The sequence below is a fragment of the Mastigoproctus giganteus genome, chromosome 4 (genome assembly GCF_048544385.1).
Source record: "Mastigoproctus giganteus isolate SK-2022 chromosome 4, ASM4854438v1, whole genome shotgun sequence".
NCBI lineage: Eukaryota > Metazoa > Arthropoda > Arachnida > Uropygi > Thelyphonidae > Mastigoproctus > Mastigoproctus giganteus.
Window position 1 is genome coordinate 68,524,021 of NC_143578.1, and position 14,994 is coordinate 68,539,014.

Below are 14,994 nucleotides of genomic sequence, written 5' to 3' on the forward strand. Positions count from 1 at the left end.
TTGGGCAACTGAGATGAGTAGTAGTTTAATCAATGGATAACTGAGATTCTGTCAGAAAAAGTACATGAGGTTTGGCAGACTGCAAGTGGAAATGGACATCGTTGAGATTAATTGAGACCATGTATATTTGTAAAATGAACTAGTAAGTGTTTGGGAGGTTTAGATCTTTTCGCAGATAAGCTTACTCTATTAGTTAGACAATTCATGGTGTATTCAATAGTAAGAAAAATTGTGGGGGAAAGTGCTGTACGAAGTAATGAAGTTTTTGGATATGGCATACACATGGTAAGAATATACCCAGATCCTTGACATAACGTAGCCTCGACAATGCCCCAAGCATACACACTACTCGGACTCCCTCCAGTCACTATCTGGCAGAGTATAGGTAGCAAGATTATATACTAGCTGATCCGGAAGCCTCCTAAAGAGTTACCAATAGATTCGGTCCCGTGTTCTAACTAGTGGCCAGCCTGGGAACATTGTTTTAGAGCTGTATCCTCAAAATGTAAAGAAGATTAGATCTTGTCATGATGTTCATCATAACCTCAAAATCATCAGCCATACTGCATGATGGAAGAGATGGGGAAGGGTTGACTGGAACTTACCTCTGGAGACTAAACATGGGTTCCACCACTTCAAGCCTCCAATAAGCAAAGTGTGGTATTGCACCAGTTGATGAGAATCATCTAGCACCTAGTATTGCCTGGTAACACAGAGGGGCGGCATTCCTCCATGTGTTGTGGGCACCACACCTCGACCCCTGCTTACGTTGGTTCATACCTGGGTGGTCACTCAATGTGCTTGTGCATGGAGGTTATACCCAGGATTACTAACAGTCCCACCATCGTGAAGGTTCAAACTGAGGATTTGGCTATCACAGACCATCCAGATTTCGCTGAAATTGGGTCTACTTGACTTGAATGTCACCCGAATATTAGTTCCATCAGCATTTTAGACTCCCAGGTAGCAAGTACATCTTGTCTGGCATATCTGAGAGGTGTCTGTGACAACCTCAAGGACCAAATGCATCAATTTTTGTGATTACAGAAAAATTAAAAAATTTTAAATTAGAGAATTATGATATAATTCTGAACATTCTAATGCATCAATTTTGGTGATTACAGAAAAATTTTAAAATTTTAAATTAGAGAATTATGATATAATTCTGAAATTTCTAAATATGCATAAGATAATAAAAATAACAGAAAATTCTTATTCATACTCACTGAAAATTCTAGTACATAATCTTCCTTAACATGTATGTCTATAGTTTCTAAAGTTGCATTTTCAGTGGTTGTAGCAATTCCTACAGCAACTGAGTTTTGGCTATTACAATACTGATCTTCTTTAATATTGTCATATGAAAGCCACTGGGATTCAGTCAAGAAATTTCCTTCTGTAAGATCTAAAAGTACATCTTGAGCTGTTATACTTCCACCTATAAAAACATTATCTATTGCCCAATCACTATGTGCTCTTCCATCATGATGTGCTTGCCACCATCTTAAGCGTACTCCTTCCTTGCAAAATTTGGATGGGAGCACAACTGCAACATACCTAATTAATAATAATAATAAAAGAATCATCTGATTCAAACTAAATTATATTTCACAATATGATGAATAAAAGACTCCAATTTGCAAAATTTCTGACTTTTTTAAGAGCAGGTTTCACAATTAAAAAGTTTATACAGCAATTAAAAATGATTAAATACGGAAATTCCAATAAATCATGAGAAGGAAAAATTTTCACCCTAAACATTTATGGTGAAAATTTCTTTTTTTCTGGAAAATGCTTTTTCCAGTAAGTAAAGTGATATATTGTTTCAATAAAGGGAAAAATACAGATCTCTTTATATTGTACCAGAACTGCACATTTGCAAGATGACAAATCTGGAAATAGTGCAGTGTCAAATGAAAAGACATTAAAAAAAATATCCCTCCTGCAAGTGAAGGGATCTGAACCAGGGATTTTCCAAATAAATGGTAAAATGACTATATGAGGTGTGACAATAAAGTTTCGAGAATAATTCATTTAAAAATTTTCTTTTGAAAATTATACAGATGTAAGGCCATCGCCTTCAAAGTAGTCTCCTTCAGACTGTACACACGCATTCCAGCGTAGGATACATTGATCGTCACATTTCCGCTACTCACTTTCTGGTATCTGTTTTAATACCTGCATTATATTACTCTGAATTTCAGAAACTGACTGAAAATGCATTCCTTTCATGACTCCTTTTAGTCATGGAAATAAAAAGAAGACAAAAGGAGACAAATCAGGAGAATATAGAGGGTGCTGCAATGTTGTGATCGATTTTGAAGTTAAAAACACTCACTACAATCAGAAAGTGCAGGAGCATTGTCCTGATCCACAATGGACTTGTTGTTGTTATTTTGGTTTTTAGGAGCATTAGCAACTAAGGCCATATTGCTCCAGGGATATGCGGTGGTCATTTCCTGACCTTTCCGCATCCTCCATATTTGGTGGTCACGGGCTCAAACCCCAGTCTGATCAAGAAGCATGTGCTACACTCCTGCCCACCTGGCTACGGAGGTGCCACCACAATGAAGCAATTTCAGGTCGAACCTGGTTGACTCACTTGTGAAGCCTTTCCAAAACTTGAAGGTAAAATTGTCGATTGACAGTTACATTAGGTGGAACAACTCTTTGTGGATGATTCCTTTTCAATCAAAAAAGCAAATTAACATGGTTTTCACTTTTGACTTTGACATTCTTGCTTTTTTGGGTCTTGGCGAGGAAGCTCCCTTCCATTGTTGACTTTGCCTTTTTGTTTCAGGGTTGTAAGAAAATACCCAGCGTTCATCCCCTGTAATCATGCAAGAAAGCAAATCTGGAACATCTTCAATGCTTTCCAACATCTCCTGAGAATGTCGCAACTGAATTTCTTTCTGCTCACGAGAGAGGTTTTTCGGTACCAGCTTTGTGCACACTTTCCTCATCAACAAATTTTCAGTCAAAATTATTCTAACACTTTCCCGATTAATGTTTAGTTCAACAATCATTCTTGTGGTTAACCACTTATCACTTCAAACAAGATCACACACTCAAACAATGTTTTCGTCATGGAAGGACACCCCGAACACTCAGCATCTTCGATGGATCCATGTCCTTCTCAGGCGCCTCCGTAACCAGGTGGGAAGAAGCAGCAGTGCGTAGCATATGCTTCTTGATTAGACCGGGGTTCGAGCCCGTCATCACCAAATGCGGATGATGTGGAAAGGTCAGGGAATGACCACCACATATTCCAGGGGCAATATGGCTTTAGTTAATAATGCTCCTAAAAACCAAATAAGAAACAAACAAACAATGTAATTCTCGAAACTGTTTTGCCCAACTGAAAACACATGGTTTCGACATGGTATCATTTCCATAAACTCTGGCGCCTCCGTAGCCAGGTGGGCATGAGCAGCAGTGCGTAGCACACGCTTCTTGATTAGACCGGGGTTCGAGCCCGTGACCATGAAACACGGAGGATGCAGAAAATTCAGGGAATGACCACCGCATATCCCCGGAGCAATATGGCCTTAATTGCTAATGCTCCTAAAAACCAAATAACAAACAACAACCCACAAACTCTGGTCAACTTTTCATAAATATCCGTTGACAATTCGCCACTTTTCACCAAAAATTTTATCACAACTCTTTGCTCTAAATTGTGTTTGATTTTTCAAGTAACACACAACTGACATGCGTCTTTACAAGAACCAACTTGTACAATGACTGAAACAACTGACGATGTTTACCTTTTGCATGCAGGTGGGGGGAGTTCAGGCTACATAGCGGGAGGACTTAACGGTTTACAGTGTGGCCACTATGACGGAAACAAAATTATTCTCAAAACTTTATTGTCACACCTCGCATATACTTTCATTAAGGACAAATCTTAAGACATAAAACAGTGGTCATATTTTGGTGGCAAAACTAAATATGAAACTGTAGGCTTGTAGCCACGAAGGGTGTTGTATATGGCGTGTGCCTCATGTATGCAATAAAGAGCCCTTCTTCTTCATATTACCAGGTCCACCACCTTAAGAGGAGGAAACCCAATGACTAGCTTGATGTGGTTGTTAAAGATCACAATGGGAGGTGTTCAGATTTCCCAGTGGGGAGGGTCCAGGAATTTATTGCTATACTGTTACTGTTGTTACTTGTAAAGAATGAAGTTTAAATTTTTTAAAATGGTTATCTTTCTGATTATGAAAACAGCAATATGGATGTGCAAAATTACATTTTCCAGCTTTAAAAGTTATTAAAATTTGAATTTTAGGAAACATATATATATCATATTTCCCAAAATACAATGGTTTTTAATATTTTATTTGCTAAAAAATTATAGTTTTTCTTATAGTTGTATACTGTGAAAGCATCCAATGACTAGATTTTATTACTGGCAATAGTGTTGGGTAGGGACAAACTTGGAAGCTATGTTATTGCTGAAATGTAAAAACAAGATTAATAATGCAGTGTTCAAAAATCAGTCTTACTGAAATTTTCAAAAATTAGTTATAATTTTTTCTTTTTAAAAGCTCATGAAGGTATAAATACAATGAAAGTGATTTAGAAATCCCTAGCTTACATTTTTTGCAAATTTTATGTTTTTATTGTAGAACAATTAAGAACAATTTAGAATTTCACTGAAATTCCATTTCTGATTGCTGTCTGTATCTTCAATTACTTTCATTCAAGGCCATAATTTATTCTCATCAATGTAAAAATCACAACAAAGCTCTTAAAAATTTCAACAAAATACAATTAATAAAATTCAGTTTTTAGTGAAAGTGCACACTTCATAAATAATTGCAGTTTACTAAGAACGCTCTGTAAAATACAAAACAAGTACTCAATTCTAAATGGATTCTAGAAATTATATTTCTTTTTATAGGTATAGAACAAAGAAAATGAACATTTTATGAGGACAGACATTTAACCAAAACAATTTCTATTCCACTTTCTCAGTATGCACTGAAAAGATAGCTGCCATTAGTAATTTTTTCAATAGTTCTTCCATAAATAATTTTAATTGACGATTTTGGAAATGACTGGCAATGGTCACGTAGTTATCACACATAACCACAATCAAGTTGCAGGGTTCAGCAAGTTCCCCACTATGAACCACAGTATCAAAAAATAATGGTTCTTAATTTAATATGTACAGTATACCCCTATTATAGTGCTTTTGAAGCCCCAAAGAACACTATAAGCAGGCAATCATCATAAATGGAAACCCCCCCCCCCTTCAAAGATCATGAGACCAGAGGAAAAGAGCACCATGAGTGGGAGTGTTATAAAGGGAGTTTACTGTATATAATCATAATGAATACACAAACTTTTCTGGCAACAGCCATCTCAAGAATACATTCATATTAATTTATATAGATATTTATTTATATAAATTAAATTAAAAAGATAAATTAAAGACATTACCATAAATAAATCATTATTTTCTGTTAAGATAGCAAAATAATAATTAATTATTTTTCTATCTTAAATGTTCTGTTTTCTTCTATAAATGTCGTGACTTGGTTTGCAAATATAGTTATATAATGAAAGATGCTTTTTGTGTGTGGGAAGGGGGGTAGTTATTATGATAATGCACCGATAAAAAAAATACAAACTGCATTAACAAAATTTCCTAAATTCAGGAGTGTATTCATATCAGGGGCATCAACCTAGCAATTTTTAAGCAACTAAAATGCAAACACTCTGCATTTTCTTATATATGTGGGTAACATTATATAGAAACTAAGGACATGAGATATCAGTACACAGTGTTTTTAAATTGTGTACATCCTAGATAGATTTATATGATAGTAAAATCCTGTTACAACAAGAAATTTCACAATAATGAAAAGATTTATAGATCCTGGTTGACCTCCTTTATTACTAGTGCTTTGTAAATCTGTTGAACAAAATAGTTTTGATGAAAAATTCAATACAATAAGTTATTTTCAAGGTTATTCTATGCCTAATATGTATTACAATGACAACAACAATATATATTGGAAAGTTATGAATGACAATGTGTAGCCCATATTGCAAATACAGCTATAGAAGCATTCTCTTGCTTGAAGAGAAAGATTTAAGTTTTAAAACATCCAACAAAAGAATTCACTATGACCCTTTAATATATTTTCTATTTGAATTATTCTTTTTGAATGATTATGCCAGTTTTTATTTTGACCCTCTGGAGTACCCTCACATTTTTAATTTCACTAAAATTGAATTTTCAAATCAATACAATATGGGAGAAAAAAAAAGTTAAATAATAAAACTAAATTATGTATTAATACTTGAAAAGCAGTAATAAGTTTTATCTACTGTACCATATTTCTAAATGTGAGAATTTTTGTATAAATAAAATATATTTTCAAAACAATGTGCTGCAAACAAAATATTTTAACTTTTGTGCACATTTATTATTATTAATAAATAAATAAAATAAAATAAAATGAAGCAGAAATTACTACTTATATATACCCTCAGTGATCACTGAATTATGACCACCCTATCCACATAGCTCACAGTTTAAAATGCCGAACAGCTTTGTACAGTATAGCAGTGATAATTTGCATCTCGTTGTGCAAATCAAAGTGATAAAGTAGCAATTATGGGAAGTAGTAACAATATCATGGAGGTTCAAAAGGGTATGATTGTGGGAGCTCATGCATTGGGTGCTTCCAAATTGAAACGGGGAGCTTTGTCATTTGCTCACAGCCCATTGTGGTTAAGGTGTTCAAAGAATGGTGTCAAATGGTTCAAACTACCTCCCGCTGAGAGAACTGTAAAGAATTACGCAAGGGGGATGTTTTTGGTAGCAAAAGGTGCAACACATTGTATGGCTGAACAGTAGTTCAGTGTGTGACAATTGACATTACAATACAATATGGGGAATGCAAGAACAGTATCACAAATGACAATATGCTGCAAGCTCAGACCTATGTGGTTCCACAGCAGACAACCCAAGAGACACCCTCTCCTCACCACTGATCATCATCATCAACAGTGAATGCAGTGGTGTCTATAACACTGGAGGACTAGAAACAAGTGTGCTGGTTAGATGAGTCCAAATACCTGGGGTAACATGCCGATGTATGCCTTTTGTGTGGTGCAACACCCATGCATTATGCCCACTATCCAAGCAGGTGGCAGTGGTTGTTTAATATGGAACATGCACGCTTTTCTGGCAAGAACTAGGACATCGGGCGTGTATGGACCAACGTTTTATTGGTGAGGTCTACTGATAGCTCATAGGAGACCATGTTGCATTTTTTTCCCACTCAGAAATGGGATATTCCAAGACAATAGTGTGTTGAGTCATTGAGCCTACACTGTGCATGAGTGATTAGAGGAACACAGTGCAGTTATCACCCATCTTGATTGGCCTAAAAATTCATCTGACCTTAATCCAATTGAACACCAATTGAATTTCTTGTTTTGAAATGGGAAGTCAGGTGTATGGATATGCAACTGTCATCTATTCTGATACTGTGGAAAGCCTTTCAGGCAGCATGGCTGCTAATCCCTATGGACATATTCAGACATCCAGTGGAGTCAATGCCTAGGTAAATAGTGTTGTTATCGGTGCAAATGGTGGCCCAACACGGTATTAGGTAGGTGATCATAATTCAGTGATCACTGAGTGTATATCAGAAAAATGCAGCAGAATTTATTTTAAAAAATAATGATTCTTTCAAAATAATTTTCAATGATATTCATTAAACAAAATTTTGGTAACAATATGATTTATTGTACAATTGAGAAGCTTGTAGTAACAGGATTTTACTGTATAGTGAAATCTATTTTCAATATGGCAAGTAAAAATGAGCCTGCCTGAACTCATGACACTAATACCTGATATGGAATGACAGAGGAGGTTTGTTTGTTATTTGGTTTTTAAGCCATATTTCAACTAAGCCATATTTCTCCGGGATATGCGATGGTCATTCCCTGACCTTTCTGCATCCTCCGTATTTGGTGGTGATGGGCTCGAACCCCGGTTTAATCAAGAAGCGTGTGCTACGCACTGCTGCTCCTTCCCACCGACAAAGGAGGATATATCACATGGTCTTCAAAGATGAATCAGAATTTAAGCCTATAAACTGATTTTTGATGGACTATCAAGTGTTGCATAATAGAAATAACATGTATGTGTGTGTGTGTGCATACACACACACACACACACACCTATGCTACACTTGCCACAGAATATGTAACACACAAAGTAGCTGGAGAAAGTGGAATATCATCAGTGGTTTCACAGACCTCTATATCTCTATAAGTAGGTATTTAATTAGTCATAGTTACTGGGATAAAATCCTTAAACCATATGTTCATTCTTTTATAGATGTTACTGGTTTGCGACTTCTTTTAATGGATGATTATGTCATCCATTAAGGAGTACACATGCCACACACAGGACTTAACTAGTGGATTGATGCCAGAATAGATACAAACTGACTTGCATGCTCTTTCCTACCAGAATCTTAATCTCATAGGGTATCTAAGATGTTTACAAAGGTCTGGTTACACCAGGATCTTCCTAAACATTCTTCTGCAGCTCCTCCCATAATATTTATAAACTTAATATTGTTTTACTTAATGTAGGATCACTATTATTCATGAACAGGAACAGTAATTTTTATTTTTAATTTTCAATAATATGCAGAAATTTTAGAAGGACATTAAGTTTGATATACTCAATCTCAAAATGAGATATTATCAGGTGCATATTGGCTGAGTTATGCTCACTTGCTAAAAAAAATTACTTATACTCATTGCTTAGTGGCTAATAAACTATTGATAGATTTGTGAAATCTATTTTCAGTTTGGTGAGTAAAAATGAGCCTGTCTGAACTGGTGACACTAACACCTGATATATATGCTGTGTAAAAAGGATAGGAGGAATATGATCAGGGTATATCTACCAGACACTAAAGTTAATGATGTTATGGAACAGTTATCATTTTTTAAAGACATTAAAAGTGATATTATACACATTGATACTAATGATATTAAGAATAGGGGATCTAAGGATTTAACAGGTAAGGAGCAGCATTGAGAAAAAGTGGCAAGTCAGGATTAAATTTGAAAGTGTCTGGAATTTTGCCTAGATATGACAGGGGGATATGTGATGAGAGCCTTGTCAATCAATTTGGTTCTGGAGCAATTATGTAAAGCTTGTGAGGCTTTTAATTTTAATCAGCATGGTTTGTGTTTGTTAATATGAGAGAATAATTTTTACATGAATGGGATACACTTAAATATGGGTGCAAAAGTATTTGCTGATGCTATCAAAGCAGTATTAGATGAATCTGAAAACTGATAGTTTGGGGAAGGCAGGTAGAGAATAATCAGATTAAGAGCCACTGCAAGTAGGTAGGCGAAGCAGGCATTGCCTGTTGGTGGCAATTCAGGAAGATGGCAATTTTTTTTTTTTTTTTAAGTTTATCATTATTAAACTGATTGGTTAAGTTTATCATTATTAAACATTTAGGGCAGAAACTTTTATTTTGCCTACTAGTGGTATATAGAGTCACAGCACTACTGCTCAGACTAATAGTTTAATGGCAGCTGCAAGCAGAGGTGAAATTAATTTTTGTGATTCTTCTATTGGAATATGTGAAAGTCTGAAAAGCAAGGTGTGAAGGGTGCTGCAGAGGGAGATCTGCATGAGAAAAGTCAATATATGGGCTGTGTTAAGGTTACAAGGAGCAAAAACAGATGCACATATACTTGCTTATATATTAGGGGTATAGTAAATAAATGCTAGGAGTACAGTAAATAAATTTGACAAATTTGAAATTTTGGCTAACTCATAGGGATATCAAAATGGTGCCACTCAGACATAGAGGATTTGCAAGATTTGCATCCTCTATGTCTGAGTATATGAGAAACAGAATGTGTACAGAAAGGATAACCAGAAGACAGGAGGGGAGGATGAATTATGAACTTAACACATAACATAAAATCTAAGGCAATGCACGTAGTTTACATAGGTAGTCAGTGTAATGCTGAGTCAGTTTGGTATGACATAAGCAAAAGAAAAATAGGATTAAATTATAGGCCAAATTGCTGTGATGAATATAATGAAAAACTATACACATTATAAATATAGTGGACCAGTAAATAAGAATATCTTATAATGGGAGATTTTAACTTTTCAGATATTTACTGGAACTTGGGGTTTGGTCATTCACAAAGGAACAGAATTTCCTAAATTTACTGGATGTCCTTTTTCTACAACAGTCTGTTAGAGAGGCACAAGAGAAAGCAATACTCTTGATGTGATTATCATCATGACTCTTCACACATTAAGCATATCTAGATAAGAAACCAACAGGAGGCAGTGATCACAGTCTATAAATGTGGGATTTACTTAAAGGTATAACTACTGTCAATGACAAAGGAAAGGGATTTTGTTTTTGTTAAGGTGACAACAGTCTTGGGCAGTTTTTCTTTTCAGTGGGACCAAATGATGATGATGATATAATTGGAATTTCTAAATAAATGAGAAGCATTCAGGGAAGTCACCACAGAAGCTATTAAACTTTTTATACCAACTAAGAGATACTGTTCAAGGCTCAGACTTAAATGAATGTCAGATAAACTGGTGAAACTAGTAGAAGAGAAGAACAATGCACAGAATGATTATAATCAGGAGACACACCTACAGTGAATACAAACTGGTCTGCAATTAAGTTACTGAGCATGCTAAGGCAGATTACGAGAAGCCTTTAGAATATAATGTGAAGAAAAGCAACAAAGAATTCTTGGCTCATATAAGCACTAGAAGAAAAGGGATGAACTGCATTGGTTGACCACATATTAATTGCATTGGTTGACTAGATATTAATAGCCTACTACTAATGATTCTGTTCAGGTTGCTGAAAATCTAAAGAAATGAAAAGTGGAGAATAAAAAAGACCTGAGAATAACTGTGCAGTCAGACATGAAGGGCTCTGATTCGTGCAGATAGGCTTGCCAGGACACTTCATCTTGGTTTTGTCAATTATATACAGAAATTTTGCCAGCAGGAATAAGGAAATGATTATCCCATTGTATAAGGCAATGGTTTGGCCACATCCTGAATACTGCATACAGGTCTGGAATCCTCATTTTATGAAGGGCATAGATCTGTTCGAAAAGGTGCAGAGAAAAACAACAAAGTTGGCAAGGTGAGCAAAAGGGTGCTTTTACCAGGAAAGGGTTTCAGTTTTGCAAATTGCAAAATCTGGGGATTAGACACCTGAAAGGGGATCTAATTGAGGTGTTTAAGGTCTTGAAGGGACCCAGTAAGCTCAATGCTGATAGAATCCTTCCTCTTGCTGATAATGAAGGATTATCTTGAAGTGAGTACTCACTGGTAACTGATTGTTGGAACAAACTTCCATATGGTGTTGTGGAAGTGGGTAAGTTGAATAAATTTAAGGAAGGATTAGAAAAATCATAATTTGTCTAGTCTACTAATTATTAGAGAAAATAGTGGATAATGTTTTTTTTTTTTTTTTTTTTTTGCTGATTCTGTATAAGTTTGCTTTCTTGCATCATTTTCCACTACAAACATTAATACCAACATTAACTTTTGAATATCTGTGTAGGACTATGGTTATTACTGTATATATAGTATAAATGCTGATACGCCACCCATGAAGTAATATTTATGTGTAAAATTCAAAAACAAAAATATCATTTAAAATTTGCATTAATATTTACCTAGAACTCTGGTAATGATTAAATGGAAGTTCCTTAATGGTGTTCCAAATAATTCCACCATTCAGAGAGATTTGAATAAAGACAGATTGATCAGGCGATGATGGTGGTGAAATACAGCCATACTTAAAGTAGAAATGAACTATAGTTGCATTGCGAAGGTCAAGGTCCTTAGTGATCAGCTGTCTTGTACATGACTGAAACAGATTTATTAAAATATACACATTTATTCTGAGAAAGGTATATTCATAAGAAATACAATTCTGTTAAAGGGCAAACTTTAATCATATGATTTAATATCATATATGTTATGGAACTTTCAGTTTTATCTATACAGGTTATTAAAAGAAAAAATACTATGTCTGATTAGAGTTCCTTTTATTCATGAACTATGCCATTCACTTGCTATCCAATTAGCAACCCTGAACTCAGAGAAAATATGCCACATACAATGATTGATGTTTAGTTAGAAAACATTATTACATTTTCAGGTCTGGTTATGTAGTTTTTTGAGGAATGTACTTAGATAAGTAAACAAATAAACAAACTAAACATGTATAAGACATGGTTCTCACAATGGAAAATTGATATCTGATTAGCAATAAAGTAGCATTGATTTGTGCAAGGAGATGCTGATATTTGAATAGAGCAGACATTTCCTTAATTGTAGGATGCTGGCAATAATAGATAAATGGCTATCATGCCAAAGCATGCATGTGTATATATATATATATATATATATATATATATATATATATAAGAAAGAGAGAGAGAGAGAGAGAAGAAACTAAGCTGTATTAACTATTTTATAACCTTTCTTGAAAGACATCTTTGTTTCCATGGTCCAAGACAGTGGTAGTATTTTTTTTCTTTAGATGGCAGAGAAACTTTCATCTTGTATTCTGTTCCTTATGGTATCAAAATTACCATAAATATGTATTAAATAATGGTTAATGTCTAATCATGAGGAAATGTAATTTATCCTCATGATTAGACTTAACCATGTCATTCATGAGAAGAGTTGTTAGATTATGACTGCAAAAGATACACGTTACTAGCACAGTGCAAAACACTATCTAGGTTCTCACCCCAATCTCTTGCTTTTATTCTTTACAACAATATTTCTAAAATTGTGAGTGGAACTTGGAGGTCACCATTATTTTTCTTCAGAGGGGATGACCAAATAGATGTAATGTCACAAGCACACAGCATCAGAGAGGAAACCCTGGAGCACCATTTGAACCATGGGTGAAGTACTGGAAAAGGAGGACGAATGTCAGTGCTTGTCTGCATGCAGTTCTAGGGAAAGGAAAGGGTGCTTTCTGATAATGAGAAGCCACAAGGACTTCCTTGTACTTCTTATAAGTATTGCATGACCTCTCTGTGATTTTTTTAAAATAGAGTTTAAACTGCCTAGTAATGAAAGGTCTTAATGTTCAGAAGAAGACAAACTGCATTTCACAGTTCATAATTTCAAAGCTATTATTTATTATAAAAATTTTTCAAAGAAAAACAGCTCACAGAAAACTATTTCACTGTTTTTAAGGGAATTGTCACTAGAGACCACCTGCTAATTAAAAGAGGACCAGTAAGTCCTGAAACAGATTGTCATAGTCTTTCTGTATTTCAAACAAATGGCAGAGTAACCTCTCAATGATGCCATTTGTTTGAAAGTAATGTAATACCAAGTAACTTTTTTTTTTTTTTTTTTAAATTGTTGAAGGAGAGGGGTCATGGTTATTCACTGTGAAATAATTAAGGTGAAGGAACATATTCTACCATGTGTTAATATTAAAATTAGAACTGATGTGACAGTCAGTTTGGCCATTTGTCTACTACTTTAAATTATTGCAGTTTTGCAGCCCTTTTAACTACAGAAGTGTGAGTCCATGACATTTCCTAACTTTCCGTTAACTTACAGCATGCCCAATTGCAAATAATTTTGCATGCATTTTTCTTTTAAATTTTAGCTCTATACCTAAAACCACCAAAGCAGTCAATTTGATTGCTTCAGAAATATGGTGCAAATTTATTTCCAACTGTAAAGCTTGATAATACATTTGGAGCAAACATTACAATAGATTTGCAGCTATTTCCAGTTATCCAGCAAAAGCTAGATGCTGATTCATCCAGTATATGCCAAAAATAACCAAACAAATTTGGTATAAAGTTTTGGTTGGCAGCTGAAACAAATTCAAAATATTTATCGAAAGCTTTCCTTATTTGGGGAAAGACGATATGCATCTACCTAGTCAACCACTTTCTGAATATGCTGTCTTAAGACTAATGGAACCATATTTGAATCGAAATATAAATATAAATGGGGGAGGGGAGAGATGCTGTTTATTTAAAAGTAGCCTGAAAAAGTAGAAACTTGTCAATAACTGAAAGTTGATCACCCCCCTTATGAACGAGTTTAAACCATGCTAAAAACTATTTTTAACATGTTCAAAACAGTAAAAATTATTATTTAGTCTACACAAATTTATAAAATACATAAAAAATTTTGTTACATATTATATACTGATTTCGTGAAAGTGATTATGCTACTAAGCAATTATCAATTTAAAAACAATTAAAAAACTTGTTTACCCCATAAAAATGCAATGATGATCCAGAAGCTACAGGTCCACAGAGATCAGAAATTACTCCACCAGTAATCATCAGCCATGAAGAAGATGGGTTATGAGAAAAAGTATCCCTTACTTCTCTAGAAAGCTGAGACTTTGGATTTTCACACAAAGTACCATGCCATCCATCATCACATCTGATAACAATATGCAGTTTTTTTAAAAAGAATTATTTTATGAGAGATAATATTTTAAAAAACGTACAGGGTAATATTTTAAAAAATATACAGTGTTTTGTTGATCTACCGAATAACTCGAGGGAATGATATGAAAGGCAATTTTTAGATAAAAATTGTTGACTTTTTTAAGCCTTAATTACCAGAGATAACAGTACCAAGTTTTGTGATGTCATTTCCTACTTTTCAGAGACAACATAATTTGATGAAAGCATCAGTATTTTTACAAATTATGGATAAATTAATTTTTTTATCAAAAATGTTGGTATTTTTTCAATTACTTTTATATATAATGACTTTTATATATAATGTATATCTATCTAACAGCATAATCTATATATAAGCAAAAGTTTAGGCTGCGATGTTCAGCATTATCATAAAACAGACACAGAAACTCTCAAAAGTTAATGGATAATTATTATAGATTTCATTGGCAGCATTTGAATGTGACCTGT

The 14,994-nt window shown here is 34.4% G+C and overlaps 1 protein-coding gene across 2 annotated transcripts in view; it reads right to left on the reverse strand.

Moving 5' to 3' along the window:
• LOC150086817 (reelin-like) overlaps positions 1 to 14,994 on the reverse strand; it is a 1,004,591-nt gene that overhangs the window by 278,152 nt on the left and 711,445 nt on the right. For both annotated transcript variants that reach the window (XM_090372773.1, XM_090372772.1), the window contains 3 exons: positions 14,326 to 14,500; positions 11,737 to 11,930; positions 1,227 to 1,557 (listed from right to left, as the gene is read on the reverse strand). In XM_090372773.1, the coding sequence (XP_090228899.1) occupies positions 1,227 to 1,557; positions 11,737 to 11,930; positions 14,326 to 14,500 (700 nt within the window). The remainder of the gene's footprint in view (positions 1 to 1,226; positions 1,558 to 11,736; positions 11,931 to 14,325; positions 14,501 to 14,994) is intronic.